Source organism: Hypomesus transpacificus, chromosome 1 (assembly GCF_021917145.1).
Source record: "Hypomesus transpacificus isolate Combined female chromosome 1, fHypTra1, whole genome shotgun sequence".
In the NCBI taxonomy this organism is placed as follows: Eukaryota; Metazoa; Chordata; class Actinopteri; order Osmeriformes; family Osmeridae; genus Hypomesus; species Hypomesus transpacificus.
In genome coordinates, this window is record NC_061060.1 from 105,177 (window position 1) to 126,098 (window position 20,922).

Genomic DNA, 20,922 nt, shown 5'->3' on the forward strand with positions numbered 1-20,922 from the left:
ACGTGTGGAGGCCTGCGGAAACCCTTCACGTCGTGAACATTTGACTGTCTGGTTATTATACATATTTGGAAACTAGCGCTGGTTAAGGGGGTACATCATGCATGCGGATTTCCACCTGGAAATGAGTCTCAGCAGGTTGGGATGTCTGGATTTTCGACCTTGTATGGCTTATAGCCAACAATGAGCGGCCGCGACATCCGACGGGTTTCCGCAGGCTGCCAGACATATCTCGTGGCTGATGGGCACAAAGTCGCTTTACTTCCAAGTTTCTCCTCCACTCCATATATAACCGGTGCTCGAGTATGAAATCCACTTGATTTATTTTCTCGAGTTATCTGGCGTTTGTGAAGCTAACTAGCTAGCTGAGACAATCTCCCCTCCTCGCTCTTCTTGCCGACTAATGTTGGCGCCAGACAGACAGCCAATCAGGTGTGAAATACAAAATGACGCTGTACCAGCAGCACTAACATTCTGAACATGTCTTAATTCTCTTTCAACGCTTTTGAAATCAGAGCAATTTCAACGCTCTTGAAATTGTTAGGCACAACAACTCCCCTTACCTGTTCTAAAATCAGCGCAAAACACGGCCTCTTGGGGCTTATTGTGAAAGTTAGTACTTTCACTCGTACAATGTAGGCTACATTGCAAATGTGAGACTGGCTAGCACCACATTCACGCTTAGCCTACTACTGCAAACTCGAATCGGCCGAACGCAGTCTGATGCATCGACCAATGAACATGAAATAAAATCGTAACACAAATTATATGCAATTTAGAAAGATGCTTTATTCATAGATAATACATTATAGAAAGTAATCCTCTAGAAATAAAAATAACAATTTTGTAGCAGTTCTTTTTGTTGACGACAGGTCAACAGAATCGGTAGATCTGATTGGCTGCCCCTAATGACCAGTCGCCACTGGTTGTTGTACTGACAGTACTTGTTTTACTGACACAGCTAATTTTATTTGCTGCTCACTCATAACAAATGTGCTGCGGTTGCACACTGTAATTTATCAAATCACGATGAATCAAATGAATACATGAATGAATCATATAAATGCAGAGATGGGTAAATTAAACACATCCTTCATTCAAGAAGAAGTACAGACTACACTTTGCAACTTAACTCAAAAGAGAAGATTTAAATAATACCCAAATAAAATCTACCAATTTACACACAATAATTTGTCTTGAAAGCGTTATTTTAGGAACATCTGAGGAGGGACTCAAGAGACAGGAGAACACTTTAAAAGTGACATTTATTAGACATGAAGCTTTTTACAGTTTTAAACAGCTCATAACAAACCATAAGGATGCAACAGACTGTGTGGACTAGGGGTGTGTGGGCCTGGCTGCAGCTGGGCCATCACCCAGGGCAGGTCCACCGCTGGGTGGGTCAGCTAGCTTGTACATGTTGAAAACATCCATAACGACAATTAATGGATCCAAAATCATTACTCATAATTATCAAGACAAAGTAATAGTAGCCTATTGAGTGTCCTTTTCACCAACCTTTAAGAATGTAGACTGCTAATGAATAAATGTAACCCATCGGTAATGTCCATGTTTCTGCATGGTTTGGGATGATGTTTCTGCATGGTTTGGGATGATTTTTCGGGGACTCTGGATGACTATGAGGAAGAATCCCCAGGGTTTAATTGGTATGATCTAAAAGTGCACCTCCTTACAACAATCTTTGATAATAGTTTGATTATTACACTTCTACACACACTCCCTCCCCACCTCTCCAAACAGAAAGTCCATTTAAAACATAAACAAAAAAAGAAACATCTTCTGATCCCTTCATACAAATCAGTGTGAATCTGAATAAAACAACAATGGTTATGAATCATAAATTGAGATGCACACAGACATCACTGGTGTTCTAACAATGTGCTCTACCGTGCCTAGAAAAAAAAGACACCTTCTCAAGACATAACTACGCCTAAAGACCTCCTCTCATTACTGACCTTGAAGAGATCATTAAAACTCAGAATAAATGTAGCAAAGAACACTGCCCACTTCTGGCTACAACAAGGCAACACTACTTCAAGCCCACAGAGTTAGGGTCACCTGCAACAGATCGGTTCATGAAATCATTAAAAGAAGTCATTCAAAATCAGGTCTTATATATAAGGTCTAAGGTCTCTGTACATGTCAGCATGGAGAGCACTGAGTGATGAATAGCAGACTAAGCCATTGAAGTGATTCTAAGGTTATGTTAGTAACTGTGTACCCTGATCTGTGGGCTACTGGTGGTGTTACATCAACTGTACATAGGACTGTTGGGCAGGTGCATGCTGGGATGCCAACATCAAAAGATATAAGGCATCACCCAGTATTGCAAACTTCAAATGTAAAAAGCAACATTTGCCACTAATGAGTACACAGTTGAACAAACTAACACCTTTATCAACATCCATGAATACGGTCCCCCCCCCCCCCACCCCCCCAAAAAAGTGATTATTATTTCCTGAATGTTTGAGCTGTCTTTCAGCGGGTGTGTGATGGGAGTTTGGTTTCAGACTTTTGCAGAGTTGATGTTTTTGTTTTCAACATACAACAGATCTTTCAGATTCCAGGCTTTCAGCAGCTGCATGAAGAGGAAACAAGCTTATTCAATAACAGTCTTGTTCACATAGAACTGCAGGGTTTCCCGCAGCACTTTTCAGTTAAGGCGGCCACCTAAGCAACACACGCCTGCCGCCTTAACTATGGTGTAAAATAAACTATGTATATATATGATTTTTTTCTACAAATTTTCTGCGGAAACCCTGAACTAGTAAATAATAATAATAATGAAAATAGAGTAATACTCATGACGTTGAAAATGGTAAATAATGTAATAATAATAATAATAATGTAATAATAACAACGCTTTTATCCAAAGCAACATACATCGGGGTTCCACCCTGTAGCCATACCCATCCCATAAACCAGGGGTGGGCAACGTCCGGCCCCCCATGGCACTGCAGGCACCATATTATTAGCTGCATTGTCTGGGTGATTTTAGCTGCATTATTCGTTGGTCGCGGCCGGCAGCAGCACTATTTTAATATATGGAGGAGGTCCGTGAAAGCCCGCAGCATTGTGTACCAATGTACCATAACATTTCCTTGCGCGCTCTGCATTAAGTGTGAAATTCCCTTTCGAGCATCAAATCAAACCCAGAATACGTCCTAGGTTTGGGCTAAGACCCGAATGTTTTCAACGTCTGGCTCCGCACCTGATTAACACTAGATCAAAAAGCAGTCTAAAAAATGGTAGCAATATGAAAAATAATATGATCCCTTTCCGTAATCATGATACCCCCCCAGAAATGTTCACTGCACCCCCAGTCAAAGCAGGTTGCATCCGGCCCTGCCAGCTAACGTCATAAACCTCACCAAAGAGAAGCAGTTCCAGCCATCACATCAGGGGTGAGTTAATTAAATGTTTGATTAGATATAGCAGGCACATTTTTTTGTTTATAATTCTGTATGGCCCCTGAATTATGTTATAAATAACCAAATGGCCCTTGGCAGAAAAAAGGTTGCCCACCCCTGCCATAAACCATGACATATGTAAGTCATATGTAAACTAGAGAGGGTACCATTTCTGGGGAATTTGTAGGGTGTGCTTGCTTGCGTCGGTTGCAGAAGGGTCCGTTTTTTAATGACATTTTTACAACTGATATTTCTGTATATTTTATATAAAAAATGCATAGCCTACTTATTATTATTATTTTATTTCTGCTTATTTACCACTCAAAATACTAAGAGTGAAAAGTAGAATGAAAGAGTTGTCTTTCCCCTTCAAGAGGGAATGGTGATCAGCAGCCTCATAGCTGAATAATAAAAAAAAAAAAACATTTGGCAGACCGGTGTAAAAATGGACCTAAACTCTATGACTTAAACTTAATTTTTTCTTTGCTTGGGGAGTTTCTGCAGCTGCCTTGCAGTAAAGCAATTAGCCTAGCCATCTCCCAGAAGTTAACGAGCTGCTAAACTAATGTTCTGCTAGAGATAGTCACGCGAGTTTTCGTGACGTTAGTGACGTTAGTAGCGTCAGTGACTGTGGCAAGCAAGTTAGCCACCATTAGCTTCACTTTTCGCCACAAAAAAAATATTTCTACTAAACCATGCAACGGAACGTAAATCCCAATACAAGCAACTCAATCGCTATCAAGACAAAACTTTTGACACCTAGGTTGTCTATGTAGTCCAAATATTGACTGAGTTTTAGGGGGGCGAAAAGAAACAATAAGATGAAGAAATATATATGTGAGATAATAATGGTTGTGCCCTTGCCGAAGGCAAAGCACACCCGTCTGAGTTCAGAATCAGAATCCACTTCATTCGCCATGTAGGTTTACACAAACACAGAATTTACTGTGGCAGGAATTTGCAAACAATAAACATATTATGATCTAACCCCTGCGAGGCTCTGGGACCCATCCTTCACTCAAGTAGAAGTACAAGTACTCATGTTTAAAGAAACTGACTACACTTTTTCACTCAAGTTATGGCCGATTTAGGGTACTACACATGGGAACGCCTTTGTCTACGTGGAATGCCCTCTCCAGGGGAGAGCCCCGGGGAGCTCAACACACTACAGACACGCAGTCTTTTAGAAACTTTCTTTCAAAAATATGTTTTCTACCTTTCAAAAAAAAAAAAGTGTGAACTTTTTTACAAACCATTTTTTTTACCATTATTATTTTTTGAGTGAAAGTAAAAAGTTGTCTGAAAAGATTCTGAGTGAAGTATCAACACCAAAAAATCTACGTACGTACTTCCCATATCTGGTTAACGGTGTTCGTGGTTAACAGAGTACATCACCTTCAGTAGATGAACAGGACCCTGGTGCGGGGGAGGGTGGCGTAAGAGGGGTCGGCTAGCTTGCGCACCCTGGAGTAGTTCACAAACCCTCTGACGAACAGCATGAAGCCTGGAGCAGAGCAGGTCATAATGTGTTACTTTTGCAATCATATGTTCATCTAGCAGATACTTTTATCTGAAGCAGTGTACTGTGTCTTGATCTGCATGTCAAGACTCAAGACTCCACCACTGAGCAGAGGGTACTCTACAATCCTAAGGAGGGCAAAAGGCAGCTGTTGGTTGTCACACTTACCCAGAACCAGGAACACCCACCACAGCCAGTACTGCCCATCAAAGTATCCAGGGAAATAAGTGGAAAACTGTGAGGAAAACATGATGACACCCGTTAGATACAAACTGTTGCACCATGCCACACCCTGGCTGAGATGTGGTTATGTTGCACTGCGTCTGGTAAACAGACCGTTTCTTGACTGATTACCGAAGTGGTGTTAAAACTATGAACTTCATTGACTTTCTATGTAAAGGGTTAGGCTAGATGGTGAGAAGATGGTGGTGTAACACCTCACCCTAACAATGAGGACCCATTTGATGAGTGACAGGCCGAAGCCAGAGATGGCCCCATAGCGTCCGGCTGCCGAGGTGGTCAGGCAGAAGGACAGGAAGAACCCGATCCAGTTGAAAAGGAATGCCACTGGAGGGAGAGACGACAATCACACTCACTAACAAACGCAAATCCACAATAGCTGTGACCATGTGCAACATTATTGAGGACAGACCAACTGAGCTATAGAGCTGCTGGTCACAACTAACAAAGCATCAATGCAAGGCCAAGTGACACATAACATTAAAACAGAATTTCATCTGAAGTTACATAAACGGAATATTATGTTAGAATGTTAACATATTGTTTATATGTTAGGTAGGGCTTGTTCTGGACTCGTACTGAAGAAGGTGAGCATGAAGATGCCATCGTTGCCGATCCTGAGCTGGTCAGCATCATCAAACTCATCCCTGGCAGCAAAGTCCTCCTCCTGCAGAAAGAAGAAACTATTTTAGCGTATAATCTCAGGACCCAAATCTACCACGTACACACAAACCAGAGTGAAGAGAAGTTCCCGGTAGAGCTTTACCGTAACCCTGCCAGGCACCAGGGGCGCTGCAGCCTCGGCCTTGGACCGCTCCGCCTCGTCGTAGGACGGCAGTGTGGTGGCAACGTTGTAGGACGGGGGGTTGGGGAACCGGCCACCATCTTCCTTGTAGTCAAAAAAAGCTGTGGAGGAGTGGAAGCTGCATGAGCTACAGGTAATGAAGAGTTCTGGAAGGCCAGGGTCAGAGTTCTGTTTCAGGTTTTTGAAGGGTGATATAACATTGGTCTTGTTGAACCCTTTTAAAGTGAAACCTGATCTTACAGCCAAGTACTAAACTAAGGATGTCAAAATGAGTAACCTTTATCAGGGTAGATGAAATGAAGATGTTGCTTGAGGTCTAAAGGTGGACTACGACCATATCAAGAAAGTGTTTGTGACACACTTCCATCAAACGTGATTGGTTTAAGAGCTCACCTACTGTGTGGCTTTACTTAAGTGCACAACTACCTTTCCCTGCCATGATATTAAGTTAAAAGAATCGTTGATTAGTTCCCAGTGATTATCTAAAAGTATTTCTGGTTGACAAGCCACTCCCAAGTGACGAGGGTCCGACCTGCGTTGGCTGCTGTGATGCTGCTGTAGGGCGGGGGAGCGTCCAGCCCCACAGCCTCCTGGGAAGACGCCCCCGGCTCCTCTTCATTCACCAGCTGCAGACAGAACATTCTTTCACTACAGCTGAGCACACTTTACACTACTGCAGAATACAGTCTTACAGATAAGACTTAACACTACTTGATACAAGCATTTACACAACTGAAGACAAGATACAATTGACGCTACTTAAGAGGACAGGGTAACCACTTTACTGGACGGGAGGGCTCGTCTATAATGTGTAATAACACCAATTACTACAATAGTACTGATCCGTACGCCATGGACCATTCCCACTCTGGCTCGATAGTACCATTCCAGCTTCGTGTAGATGGCTATTATCCAGTCAAATGTATACTCATTTCCCGACAGCACCCCTTATTAACATCCAATGAAACTAACACCAACGACAAGACTTGATCTTAGAATTTGCCTGTTTAGAATCTACCTTAGCCTACTGCGTAAAATCTGGCCATTTTAACTAATTAAAGGACAGACAGCTATACCTACAGCTGCGGTCGACTATCTCGAAAATATTGGGTGGGACGTTTTCTGAATGGGCCCTCCTAGCACGGCAGCTAGCTAGGCTAACACACTAGCCTAATCTGTAAACAAAACACAAACCGAACGATGAGTGTGACGAACGAGTGATTTTCAATAATTCATCAAAGCAGCCTATACAATTCTTATAGCTGACTTCAAACTAGAAAACTAGTTGGAGAGTTGCTAGTTTGCTAAATCTTCACTGCATTCATAATTGCAATTGGGCTTGGCTTGGCTGACTTGCTGGCATGTCAGAACCCGTTTTTTCGTTGTACTGCGATACCATGCTAGGTAGGTATCGAGCAAGCTGAGTGTAATACTAAAAATAATGTCTTACCTCCTGATAACGAACATTGCTGCCTTGCTCTGCCATAACGTCCAAGATTCAATCACTTTCAATTGATCACTCGAGTTCTCAACCTGTGTGCGTAAATGTAGTCTTGATAGCAAACTAGCACAGGTCGGCCATCGCTTCTTGTAAAGTCAAGGCGAGAGTGCTTGTTGTTCCTCCCTCGCACTGTCATGTGACTGATTGAGACCAACTGACTGGTTCAACAACAAAAGACGTAACAAGATCAACCGAGATGTAAATGATTACATAATTACTTAAGAAAGACAATCGAAGGTATTTTATTTAAAGGACAAATACTTGCAAATGCAAGGTTGTGGAATAATTGGTTCATGTGATCATAAAGAAACAGCAATGGAACTATCGACCAACATATAAGTACAAAGTCATTCAATAGTAGGCCTACGTGCTAAAACCAGACAACGACACAGAAACGTAAAGCAGCATCCCAGCTCACTCAGACTGGAGGCGCCACCAGTTTGTTGTGCACATGCATCATTCCTGTTAGGAATAAAAACAACACATGAAGTGGTAAACACCCCCAAGTCCCCCTACATTTACATTTCCTGTCTTTTCAGACTTGTATTCAATTTAATTTGTTTCAAAACCAAAGCTAATTATCCTCATTCCAACATTGTAAGCCCCTGTATTTTCTTACAGCAGAGTTGAAAATAAATAAATAAAAATATCTAGATTTAGGGTTTGTAGCACCAAGATAGCTCTTTCACCAGAGAATCTGGTGTTCTTCAGTGTTGTCACAAGTGCTGTGAAACTCTCACCCTGGAAGTACTTCACGGTCTTGACCTTGAGCTCCAGCGTGGCGTCCTCGTCACACACAAACATGGTCTGCGGATGCTGCTGGAAGGCGGACACCGTCCACATGTGGTTGACACCCTCCTCAATGGCCTTGTACAGAGCGAAGGCCTTATGGGCTCCTGTGATTAGGATCATCACCTGGCCGCCAAACATACATTAACACATGATACAGATGGAATGCTTTCAGATCCCTCATAAAGCAGAGCGATTCTATCTAAAGCAACAAACAAATAGTGCATATAAAAAGTAAAGCAGGATAATCAAGAACCAGAAGTGAATAGTTCTGACAGTGTGTTAGTGGTCTGTGTCAGGGACAAACGGCTGACCCCTGTCAGAGGAACACGCCAGAGCATCGCGCTTCACCTCCTTGGCGTCCATGACGGTGGCAACACCCACGGTCAGAGCCATGGTGGGCACCTTGGACAGGTCCCCGTCGAAGAAGCGAGCGTTGGCCAGGATGGTGTCCCTGGCCAGGGTCTTCACTCGCGTCCTGGATAGCAGGCTGGATCCCGGCTCGTTGAAAGCAATGTGGCCGTCCGGCCCAATGCCTAGACATGGAGCGACACACGTTAGAGCAGACTGTGTCACTGTGCTTTTATATCCTTCACTTACTCATAACTAGCGCGCGTGTGTGTTTGTGCTCACAAAACTGCCTTGAACAACAGACATTACAATGCTATTGTAACTGCCTGAACAGAATAGGGGAGCAGGGCTGGTGTTGGGCTGTGAAGGACCATCCTCCTCACCTCCTACGAACAGTTCAATCCCGCCTGCAGCAGTGATCAGCCCCTCGAAGGCCTCACACTCCTGCTGCAGGTCGCACGCATTGCCGTCCAGGATGTGGGTGTTCTCTGCCCGAATGTCTACGTGCTTGAAGAAGTTGTTCCACATGAACGAATGGTAACTTTCAGGGTGTTCTCTGGGAAGTCCTGTATGATTTGGACAACAATTCATCCAAGTCAGTCTAACCCTAACCTTGGTCCCGGTAAGTTTGGCCACATTTGTTATTTATCTGTATTAAGAACAGAAGGTTTTATGCAGAAAAATAGGTGAAGCACATACCGACATATTCATCCATGTTGAAGGTTTTGACATATTTGAAAGATATTTCTCCATTCTTATAATATTCAATTAGCTTTTTATAGCATCCTAGTGGTGTACTGCCTGTTGTAGGAAGAAAGAGACACTAAAAGCAGAATAGTCATTGGGGGGGGGGGGGGGGGGGGGTAGGTGGGAGTGCCCCTCCCACTTAAATGTTGATTGATGAACAAATCATTTTTCTAAATACAGCAGTTAAACGCACTTTGCATGCTAAAAACTATGTTGATAAATGTGCCACCCCAACATAACATTCTGCATCTATCCGCCCCCCCCATTAAAAATTTGCTACGGTTCAGCTTCGGTGTTCAACACGGTGGCATGTGGAAGTCACTTTGGATAAAAGTGTCTGCTAAATGAATAAATATGTGTGTCTTACCAGTAGGAAGTCCCAACGTGAACAATCTGTCGGGACCAGGATTGAAGCGAAGGATTTTATTCCTAATGTACTTTGCAGCCCATTCACTGGCCTGGTCATAGTTACTGAGGATGATCAACTTCATTGTGCTGAATGAACTTAAAAGTAAGTTAAAGAAGGAAAAAGCTGTTATCACGAGATACAAATAGCATTCGTCACACACTTAAAAGAGACTTTAGACCCATGAAGGGTTGGGACTATACAATTCAGGAGACGTGATATTTGTCGACACTTAACTTTTTTTTTTTGCACTGTCAGCAGTTTTTCTAAGTTTGTCATGGTTAAATACTTTCTATGGTTATAGTTATATTCGGACTAGCGTCGTTTTGTTTGGTAGGTCTATTTGCAGATTCGTGAAAAAGAAAGCTATTAATTAAACGTAGCCTACCTGTTACCGCATCCGACTCATCTATCCCCGTCTTTCTCGCAGAAACAGGAAGATATCAAGGAGTGCGCGAGGTACGGGAGAACTATGGTCACATGACCGAGGACCAGAGTCCAGCACAGCGGCAGAGGCGGGGCGACGGGGCATAACAACCAATATGTAGATGTCAAAGAAATTGTCTTTTTTATATTCTGTCACAAAAAAAGGACTGTTTTTTTTAGGAGAAGTTATATTGAAAATCAAAACACAGTAAGATATGGAATAAAGTTAAAAATCATTAAACAAATACTGATTTTCAGTTACTTTATTAAAACCAAATTGTTACATTGACCCAAACGTTTAGAGGGCACACAACAGAAATAAATACCATTATGTGTACAGCGCTTATTGTCAATCAACAGGCTTATTGCCAAAGGATTTCAATTTCGTTTCAGCAAAATATAAAGGAAATGCTCTGGCAGCAGACTGACAGGTGATGATCAGGGACCTACAGTTTAACTAGCAAACCATTGACCATCAGCCCGCACCCACTGAAACAGTCATGTTCTTATTATGTCCGTGTAATTTTTGTTCTTTAGTCGCTTAGTGACGATTTATAATCCTTCAACACAGCGACCTGTTCTCCAAAACTAAGAACACAGCTTTGACTTTAACCTCAGTAAACAGATACTTAGAAGCAGTGCTCGAAGTGGGCCGGTACTACCGGTGGCACCTATATATTTTATTCTTAAGCGTACCGGCACCTTTTCTTGCGTACCGGTAAATCCTTGGTCTCTCACAGCCTGACATCAGACACTTCCTTCCAGTTCTGACTTTCACCATAAAAGTCCCCAACGTTCTATACTGTTATGATCAGTGGCATCATGTAAAATAGGTTATCATAGGAATCAGACATGGCATGAAATGTACAATCACGGGAACTATGAAAAAAGAAAAGCCTAAACAATTATTCAGCTCATCTCCAGTAATTATTGCATGTTAGGTTAATGAAATAATAAATTACCAACACGCTCAATTATTTAAGCTGCAAACAAAGGCTGTCTTGATACACTGCAGTTTACTTCAATAAAGAACAACGTAGCATTACTACAGTTTTACTGTCTCCATCCCACGTGACCCCAAACAGAAGCACTAGTGACCTGCTGCGCGGGCAAACTGGAAATACAGTCCAACCACCAACATTTATATAAGCTGTACAGCAAATCTCTATGGAAACAGAGGTGTACATGAGTGGATCTCAGAATAATACATCCAAATGAATACAGGTTAGTGATAAATACCATCTTTATTTAGAGAAACACAGTCACAGGAACATCAGGAGCTCAGTATAGGATCTTCTACTCCTCGGGGGTTTCAAAGTCAGACAGATTCTTCCTCTTGCCCTGTTCATGGACATGGTTCCCCCAGGTATAAGTCAGGTACATGATGATCATGGCTGAAACAGATGAACGACACATTCAGCCGTGCGATGTTTACTCCATGTTTGTGTTTTGATCAAATAAGAGCAGCTCTTTGGTAAAAGGAAGATTATTTCCATTTGGAAAAAGTAGTATTATACTACTTTTTCCAAATGGAAATAATCTTCCTTCCGATTTAGAACATATTATATATATATATGTATATATATATATAAGAATAAGATAACTTGTAAGTTCCCTGAGCAAGTGGTACAGTTAAGCACTACAAAACTCACGGGGAGCGGATCTGAAGACGGAGGCTCTGAACCGCCTCCACATGTTGGGGATTCCCTTGGAGAAGTAGTTTGGGAAAGCCCTCTGCTCAAAGGGAGACAGACTGTATGTGATCACATGTCTGATCTTGGCCAAATCTCCAAAGTGGCGACCCATGATGTCAGACGAGATGAGCTGATCTGAAAACAATAGAAGTTGAGTGACTGCAGCATGTGCACCTCACAAATCAGCATAACAGTAACTACTATCTTAATCTTTCTACCATAGTTTAGGGTTCTAGTCAAGTCAGAGTGCTCATTCAGCATAGATGTAAATTATGTTCAGTGTATTTATATGTTGTGTCATGCCAGGTGCTTGCGTTGTCTTAAGAATTTCAGTGCCCAGTCTAACCTTGTGTTGTTCTGTGTACCTGACCAATAAAATACTTGAACTCACCCATGTCCATGCCTGAGACATGGGCAGAAGGGCAGTCTGTTCTGATTGAGGTTATTTGCGGAGTAAACTCATGACAGCATGGCACTGTGCCACACTAGTGTACCTGCTATAACATGCCCACTAGCCTAGATACATTTAGCTTTGTGTACGTCTCAATGTTTTCAAGACAAACAAAAGCAAACAAATAATGATAAGTAATGTTGGCTAAGATCACTTGGTGCCTAGTATTGCCCACGTAATACACGTCTCGAAAGAGTATATTTTAAGATAAGTGGCATTTGACACACAGGACGGCCACAAGACTACCTAAAGTAAACACGATAGTTTGTGATTATCTGGACACATTGCTGTGAATGGCGCAAGGAGCTAGCAGAACGTGCAGCTATAGGCAACATTGGGTCCTCGAGACCTTGTTTGACATTCACATGAAAACACACGAAGTCTCAAAGTTAATTTAGCTATATTGCAAAAAGGTGTAGTCATATGGGCTAAATTACGACATTAAGTAGCAGTTTATATCATTTTAAAATAAGGTTGTGCAATACATTAATAAAAGAAAGAACATTCATCACTAACCTTTAGCCGCAACAACTTGTAATGGCGGATAAATTGTTGTGACGACAGTGCTTCTTCTTCTTCTTTAACTTCGATTAGTGGAAAACATCCAACTTAGGAGTGCCTACACCGCCACCTATTGTGCAGGAGTGAATGGCCAGTCCCACTCACGCTTGCAACCAACTGTACACGTCATACAACCAGTCGGAGGGTTAGGGCCATTGACTGTGAAAACAAGTTTAGGCCAAATAGTATATAAGTTTTACATACTCTTTGGTTAGGGTTAAGTAGGCAGTGACTGGGTTCACACTCCAGCACAGTAGATGGTGTATGCATCTAACAGTTGGATGCGATCCAACAACCAGAACACATGATATCACAGGACCTAATCTTTTGAGTGGACGAGCACGGTATAAGCTAAAGGCTTTCTCTTCACGGGGCATCTCTACAGTTGGCGGGGCTTGGAATAAACTTTAAGGTTACTATCCAGTCTCAATTGACAGAAAAATACCACATTTATAGTACAGTTGGCACTTAATATAATCTTTCAACACACACACGAACTATGCAGTTTGTTTATTCTAGTCTTCCACAGAATAGACCCTGTTAGGGTTAGGGTTAGCTAAGGTTACCTAACCCTAACCCTAACCCTTCCACAGAATAGACCCTGTTCAAAAATTCCTGTTTTGAAAAATCAGCAGGGGATCAAGAGCTTAGAGTAAATTCATTTGTTATGCATAAATAGTACATGACACGCATTTAGTTATATTCGTCAATACAAATTCATTGGTATGGAGCCCTTTCATGACCAAAGGTTATGAATACACATTGAAATGTTCTTTTTTGATATTATGAAAAGAGGTTGTCCATGAGACAACTGCAATCCCAAGAAATAAAATGTAAAAGTGTTTCAGTCAGAGAGGGAACCACTTTTATATTTAGTCAAGAACAGATTTAGCCTACTTAAAATGAGCAGATAGTGTTTAAAGTAATAAACGATAAGGACAAACCCCCCACCCAAAATAAATAAACAAATATAACTTAAACATAAAAATCATTTTGATAATATTTTCATGTGTCTTCAGCTGCAACACCACATCGCAAAACAAAACAAGACGGATGCACTAAAATATGTGTTAACAACATTCCTGCCATCACGTCACTACAACAAAAACAAAATGTATCCTAATATTTGCAAATAACTTTTAGTATTTAACACAGTGCTTAGCAAAGAAAACACTGAATGAAGTAAATGCATCTGCTCTTGATAAATACAATTTCACACAAAGATGGTTTTACAATGTATGAAATCACTGAGGCTGGCTTGTTAGTTTCGCATATCTGATTCAGGTGAAAGCCACGTGTGAATGACGAGGATGCTTGTAAAACTAAAACAACGTTGTCACACTGTGTCACTCATGGATATTAGCGACAAGTACAGCGAGTAGCAATCATTTCCTCGTACACCTTGTAGGTGATGATGCCATTGTACTCCGTGATTACATTCATGGGTTTGTATTCTGAGGGAACACAGGACGGCCTTGGCACTGAGGCGTCCAGTCTCTCGTAGATGATGCTCTGCACCATTGTGTGGACCGGGGAGCCGTACATGAAGCCCATGGTTCTAGGGCAGGTTCCCTTGCAGTACCTGGGGTTGTACCAGTGAGGGTAGATGATCCAGTGGTTCAGTTTCAGCTGGCTGAAGGTCACACGGAAGTCGTACAAAGCACAGTCGTTAGTGGGGAAGTCGTAGGTGGACTTGAGTTCGGGGAGGCTGGCTTTAGCTGCTCTGTTTCTGGGTGCACTCCTCCTCAGCCGGCCCGTGTTGTGCCCCACCCAGCGCTCTGCCTCGGAGTCCGTCTGGGTTTCAAACCGGTTCCAGCCTGCTGACCTCTGACCTGGACCGGGGGTCCGGCGGTGGGAGACCCGCTCGCTGGTGTCATTGAGATATAACAGCAGAGACGGTGAACTCAGGGTCATCTTCACAGAGCCCCCTCTGGACATCTTGCCCCCTCTTTCCTCCGCACACGTCAGGTTGATGAGGAGATTAATGTCTTTCTGGTGGGCCTGTACAAGGGGGAGCAGGAAGGAGCTGACGTCCACCTCTACCCACCTGCTTCTGCTCGCTGGTTGGCGCCCCCTCCCCAGCAGGAAGCTGGAGGCATGCTGGGCCCCGAGACCGAGGGGGCACTGCTCTGCCTGCTGCTGCTGCACTGACAGGTGGCAGACAGATGGAACCAGGCTTGGGCGTTCAAAAGAGTAGAGCAGCACAGATTTCATAGGCTGTTCTTTGGCTCTCACCTGCTCAAGGTTGAAGGAGAGGTCTTGCATAAAGATCTCTTTTGGGAAATATGGAAAAAACATTTAAGTGCATCAGATCATTGTCATCAGTTTGTCTGTGTTGTTTAGTCATGCCTGTCTGGGCCACAATAATTGCATTAATTTTGAATGCACTTCATAAACAAAGAATATATATCTTCTCATTTAAGTGTAAGAATGTTTAAGTGTTGTATCACTGTTTCACTGGTCTGCTTACCTTTGCTCCGCTCGAGACATTCTCTTGGGGTTATGAGTCGAACTGTGTTGAACAGCGGGTTAGTCCCAGCTGCACCCTTCTGGCTAACGGACTTCTTGTACAGTCTTTTCATGTACCGAACATGTGTAGGCTTCGCTTGCTGCTTTGGGTTTGGGCCTACATCTCGCCAGTACTCTCCACCTTGTTCCGACAATGCCCTCAAAAGGGGGGATAATATATTTCCATGTTGAAAGAGAGAGGAGTCGGCAAAGTTGTTTAATCCGTTTGTCGTCGAAGGGGATGATCGCAGGGAACGACCACAGATCACAAGATGGAGTAAAAGAAAAGTGTTCAGATTATAAAGTACGACTGACATCCGCACATTAGTTTCTGCCATAGTAAACAAATCCACCAACATTTGAGAGAACTTTGCGGTGAAAACGGATGTCAACCAACCTATGCACGTGCTGCTCATAAAGCAGGTGCGCGTAATCACCGCAGGTCGCCATGCAGAACAACAGAAGATGCCGGGATGAAAACCGAACAGTTTAATATTAAAGGTGAATGATCTGTTAGACGTGTCAAATATACTGCTACTGTAAGGTCATCCCGCTATATGACTTTAATAATTAATTGTGAACAGGTATTAGTCTTTATCTCGGTGTATCACCGGTCATATTGGTCGTTTTCCAGAGCTGCAGTCTGTGGCAACTCCATGCACTAAAATGTTGCTATATTTTTTTACTTCTTTGTAAATATGTATTCGGTCTTGCTGATTTCTTATTTTGTCCATGCGCCTTTGTTGTTGTGGCCTGAGCCCTCTAACATTCCACCGCATCTCTTTCACTCGAGGGGATTCCGGGAAAAGCTCTGCTGCATTCTGCTCTGCGAGAAGAGCGGCAGGCCGTGAGGAGCGGCAGGCCGAGAGGAGCGGCAGGCCTAGAGGAGCGGCAGGCCGAGAGGAGCGGCAGGCCGAGAGGAGCGGCAGGCCGTGAGGAGCGGCAGGCCGAGAGGAGCGGCAGAGCAGGGTGGTCGGCGGGATTTGGCCGGTCTCCTGCTTCATTTCGGCAGCACTTAACCAAAACACCAGTTACTTGATCATTGATGTTTGAGATTGGGGATGAAAAAACATAGAAAAAGATTTGACATCATCATTACTCACAAGAGGAACTGTGGTCATAATGTGTTATTCTTGTTCTAATTCCTGCTGAAATTCCTCGAGCTGATAGTTTTCTGAAAGCTGATAACGAGCTGATAACGAGCTGATAGTTTTCATGAAACCACCTCCTCCATGTCTCCTACACATGAACAGAGTTTAATGCAAATCAACATTCCTAAGCCTCACATGTCTGTTCATCCCACCAACCTCCCCATCACACGCATTCACAAGTATTGTCTTGAGTTCTGTCATGAATGAGTCAAACATAAGGATGTTTTGTTTTATGAATAAGCATAATTATAAATACTGTGAACACAACTATACTCTGAATGAAGGTTCAAAATTGGAATTTTAAACTGCAATGACAGTAACTGTTTCAAGTATGAAGTGCTGTCTTTTACTTTTTTCTGAAAGACTAGTTATGTTACTCTCCTGTACAGTCATGGAAAGCACACCCATCTGTCACAAGAGATTGTGATAAACAACAATTAGATCACTCTTTGTGGGAAAGAACAGAGTGAAAATTATGATATGAACAATACAAGGTTTCTGTCTACAGTAGCCATGGTGTGGTGAGCTTGCTTCTACATTTCCTCAGAGATGGCAGATGGCACATCCTTTACTCAAGTAGAAGTACAGATACTCATGTTCAAACAGACTCTGGTAAAAGTTGAAGTACTGAAAAAAGTCCTGTTTCAGTGTCACACCTCATATTAATACATTAATACAAAGAGACACTACAGACACGCCGAGCATTTGCCAAGAATCCTTTTTGACGTTGACAATTTCGAACATCTCCCTCATTTAGGGCAATTCTCAGTCCTGTAGACATCGCTAACTCCTTCTGTCTCATCCTTAATGTAAATTTTTTCTAAACTTTTTCCCCCCACACGCAGTGAAAGGAGAGGAAAGAGAGAGGAGAACAGAGAAGCTTAAAACAGAGTAGATTAAAGCAGAGCAGAGTACAATCGAGTACAGTAGAGTCCTCATCGATGATGCAAAACATTTTTGTGAAACTTTTTTTAGAAATACGTTTTCTACCTTTCCAAACTTTTTTTGAAACTTTTTCTCAAAACAAAACAAAAACATATTTTTTCCAAAATCTTTTGGAGGCTGCAGTAGTAAAAATGTAAGAAGTAGAAACTACCGATATTTGTGTAAAAAATGTAAGGAGTGAAAGAAAAAAGTTATCAGAAAAAAAATAGTGAATGAAAGTAATGATACCAGAAAATTCTACTTAACAAACTATTTTTACTTTGATACATCCCATCTCTGCATTTCCTCATGTTTAAATTCAAGGTAAACAAGATGTAATTCATTTAAAACTAGTTAGAATGTGTAAATGTGTATTTATCTTTATTAAGTTCTTAGTTTCATACAAAAATAATGTTACTTTTACCAATTACCAATTTAAGAGCTCTATATATTTAAGATATCATTTTAAACTTTAAATCATCTCACTCACAGGTCCCTGGGGACACAACCAGATTCAGAAACAGAATAAGAGCATCACATGCATTAATGTTTAGTGTCACTCAAGACAAGGGACTCAAGCTTAGCCTAATGTAATTCTAGGCAATTACAATACTTTAAAGACTATTATTAATATTAAATACAATTCACATGTTAGAGGATATAAAAATATCAATATTCTAAATATCAAATAGCGAGTTAATACCCACCCTGGTCTATATTGAAAAATCCTTATTTGTACATGTGCATCTTCATCCTCCTGCCCCTAGTAGATGCCTCCAGCCTCTCGTAGTCCCAGCCTCCTAGTCCCAGTGTGAGATGCCTCCAGCCTATCGAAGTCCCAGCCTCCTAGTCCCAGTGTGAGATGCCTCCAGCCTCTCGTAGTCCCAGCCTCCTAGTCCCAGTGTGAGATGCCTCCAGCCTCTCGTAGTCCCAGCCTCCTAGTCCCAGTGTGAGATGCCTCCAGCCTCTCGTAGTCCCAGCCTCCTAGTCCCAGTGTGAGATGCCTCCAGCCTCTCGTAGTCCCAGCCTCCTAGTCCCAGTGTGAGATGCCTCCAGCCTCTCGTAGTCCCAGCCTCCTAGTCCCAGTGTGAGATGCCTCCAGCCTCTCGTAGTCCCAGCCTCCTAGTCCCAGTGTGAGATGCCTCCAGCCTCTCCTAATCCCAGCCTCCTAGTCCCAGTGTGGGATGCCTCCAGCCTATCCTAGTCCCAGCCTCCTAGTCCCAGTGTGAGATGCCTCCAGCCTCTCGTAGTCCCAGCCTCCTAGTCCCACTGTGAGATGTCTCCAGCCTCTCCTAGTCCCAGCCTCCTAGTCCCAGGGTGAGACGCCCCCAGGCAGCAGCTTGTTTTTCCTCCGGTGCGTCCCGTGAGGCTGCATGAAGAGTCTGCTTAGGGTGTTTATCCCTCTGGGCATGTCCCTGTCCTCCTCCTCCCTCCCCCCGTGTGCCTGGGCCCCACCTCCCAGCAGCTGCAGCAGTTCAGGAGACACACCTGGCCCAAGGTAATTCAGCGGCTTCTTCCCATCATTGTCCCGGATGTTTGCGTTGGCTCCGTAGAGCTTCAGCAGCAGAAGCATCAGCTCTGCATGGCCGTGCAGAGCAGCGAGGTGTAGCGGTGTGTAGCCTCCATGCGTGCGGGCGTTCACATCCACTCTCACCTCTGTCCTGCGCGACACGTCCATGATGGTGTGAACCATCTCACTGTGGCCGCTCTTAGCCACCCAGTGCAGCGCTGTGTATCCAGACATGAAGTCTTTCCTGGTCACCAGCTGGCTGTCCTGCTGCAGCTGGCCATGGATCTGACCCCACAGCCCAGACGCTGCCGTCACCATCCACCGGTGGGCCCCCGGCGGCAGGGGGACACACCCCAGGCCCTGCTGGTCCTCTGCTGCTCTACAGGTCCTACTTCTCCTGAGCAGGGGGGAGCCTGGGGCGCGTGTCTCCTCCTGGGACCGCTCTCTCCACAGGGAGACACTCTGCTCTGAGCCCACCCGTCCTGGACCATTAGGAAGAGGCATGAAATCTCCCTCTGACAGTGAAACTGGCATCTGAATCAGAAACTTTGATCCAACTGGGGTTTTCAACCCAGAAAAGGTTGGTATGCAGTTTAACTCATCTTGTCTTGCCGGGGGTGAATCACCACGGGATGGAGATTTGACTGCCACGATGGCAAACACTGGGCCAGTTTTTCCCGTTTTGATCACCTGATCATAAGAAAGGTTCATGACCTTGATTACGGTAGGGGGGTCTTCGTTAGAAGTCTTACATGACCCACCGTTTCTTAAGACTCTTCCTATGTTACTCATACGCACAGGCGTGTGTTGGAAATCAGCCCTATTGTTCAAACGATTTCCATTCCTGTTTGAGGAGTTGCACGTATTGTTGTTTTGAATATCCAAGTTCGATATGTTGACAGACTCGTACTTAACTAAAGCACTGAGCTCCGATACCGTCGGTGAGAGGGACAAGGTCTGGCTACTAAAGCTGTCGTCTAAATCCGAATTATGCGCGCTATATTTCATACCCACTTTAACAAAGTCCTGGTATCTTTTTTTCACGACCACAAACTTGACTTCATTGACTTGTTTCACAACCGCAACACTGTTCACGAATTTCTTAAAAATATCCCTATTATGCGTCTTCTCTGCGGGATCGCTACAATTTAGTTGACATTTGAAATTATTTACCAACTCAGAATTTTTCACTTTTCCGCCGTTCTCCAACAAAAATGTCACAATACATTCTTGAGTCAAAGCCATCTTTTCACCTCCCAATCCGTTGACAAGATATCAGCGGGATGCAGGAAAACCTGTTTTCTTTGACTCCTGCAGCAAATCCCGCCGTCCGTCTCTTCTCTTGAGCTGCTCCGTGTGATGGTCAAGTATTCTCTCTTCCCCCTCGTCACTACCTGCTGCTTCCGGTGTCTGGACTATAGTTTCTTGCAATTTTCTTTTCGCTTGAACGCGGGATTTAATTCTCTAAAAGGCAGAACGCGCATGAAAAGCGCCCCCCCGATTCTTGTTCTGACTGTTCTTGTGCTCGGTGACGACTGATGCTGTGGAGTCAGCGCCCAAGTGGGGCTCATACATTACTTAGTAAATAGGTTAAAGCTATATAGCCTACGCACATATTTGAACATGTTTTGGCTATTAATGTAGGCTATATCTGTAAGTTGCATTCAATTAATTAGCCTACGTTTTTTGTTTGTTAATAGCCTAAACACCTGTTACATGTTGTTATGACTGTTGCGATGTTTGTCGATAGGTTTCTGTGAGGCATAGGCCTATGTGGTAAAGCATCCTATTTACATCGGTAGGCCCCTACATTTTATTAACATCATTTTTAGGTCACATTGTGTTTGATTATACGTTTTTGTTGATAATAACGAGTTATTATAGCATCTACGTCCTGTAGGCTAGTATTTG

General features: G+C 43.2%; 5 protein-coding genes across 5 annotated transcripts; all 5 read right to left on the reverse strand.

The window, feature by feature from the left end:
* Positions 1–1,243: 1,243 nt before the first annotated feature.
* Positions 1,244–7,629, reverse strand: ndfip1 (Nedd4 family interacting protein 1). Its single transcript, XM_047042143.1, has 8 exons — positions 7,443–7,629; positions 6,525–6,618; positions 5,954–6,093; positions 5,767–5,854; positions 5,390–5,514; positions 5,116–5,182; positions 4,824–4,932; positions 1,244–2,596 (listed from the first exon to the last, which is right to left on the reverse strand). The coding sequence occupies exons 1-7, from the start codon at positions 7,476–7,478 to the stop codon at positions 4,826–4,828; spliced, it is 657 nt and encodes a 218-aa protein (XP_046898099.1). The 5' UTR covers positions 7,479–7,629; the 3' UTR covers positions 1,244–2,596; positions 4,824–4,825.
* Positions 7,630–7,719: 90 nt separating this feature from the next.
* gnpda1 (glucosamine-6-phosphate deaminase 1) lies at positions 7,720–10,280 on the reverse strand. The gene is made up of 7 exons (XM_047042021.1): positions 10,175–10,280; positions 9,748–9,884; positions 9,333–9,434; positions 9,017–9,199; positions 8,634–8,818; positions 8,234–8,408; positions 7,720–7,955 (listed from the first exon to the last, which is right to left on the reverse strand). The coding sequence occupies exons 2-7, from the start codon at positions 9,869–9,871 to the stop codon at positions 7,912–7,914; spliced, it is 813 nt and encodes a 270-aa protein (XP_046897977.1). The 5' UTR covers positions 9,872–9,884; positions 10,175–10,280; the 3' UTR covers positions 7,720–7,911.
* Positions 10,281–11,437: 1,157 nt separating this feature from the next.
* LOC124481928 (cytochrome b-c1 complex subunit 8) lies at positions 11,438–12,959 on the reverse strand. The gene is made up of 3 exons (XM_047042259.1): positions 12,874–12,959; positions 11,865–12,041; positions 11,438–11,606 (listed from the first exon to the last, which is right to left on the reverse strand). The coding sequence occupies exons 2-3, from the start codon at positions 12,016–12,018 to the stop codon at positions 11,509–11,511; spliced, it is 252 nt and encodes an 83-aa protein (XP_046898215.1). The 5' UTR covers positions 12,019–12,041; positions 12,874–12,959; the 3' UTR covers positions 11,438–11,508.
* Positions 12,960–14,255: 1,296 nt separating this feature from the next.
* Positions 14,256–15,527, reverse strand: gdf9 (growth differentiation factor 9). The gene is made up of 2 exons (XM_047023953.1): positions 15,389–15,527; positions 14,256–15,191 (listed from the first exon to the last, which is right to left on the reverse strand). The coding sequence occupies exons 1-2, from the start codon at positions 15,498–15,500 to the stop codon at positions 14,278–14,280; spliced, it is 1,026 nt and encodes a 341-aa protein (XP_046879909.1). The 5' UTR covers positions 15,501–15,527; the 3' UTR covers positions 14,256–14,277.
* A 2,458-nt stretch (positions 15,528–17,985) lies between these two features.
* On the reverse strand, positions 17,986–20,329 carry sowahab (sosondowah ankyrin repeat domain family member Ab). The gene has a single exon (XM_047023922.1). The coding sequence runs from the start codon at positions 20,254–20,256 to the stop codon at positions 18,808–18,810; it is 1,449 nt and encodes a 482-aa protein (XP_046879878.1). The 5' UTR covers positions 20,257–20,329; the 3' UTR covers positions 17,986–18,807.
* Positions 20,330–20,922: the final 593 nt, after the last annotated feature.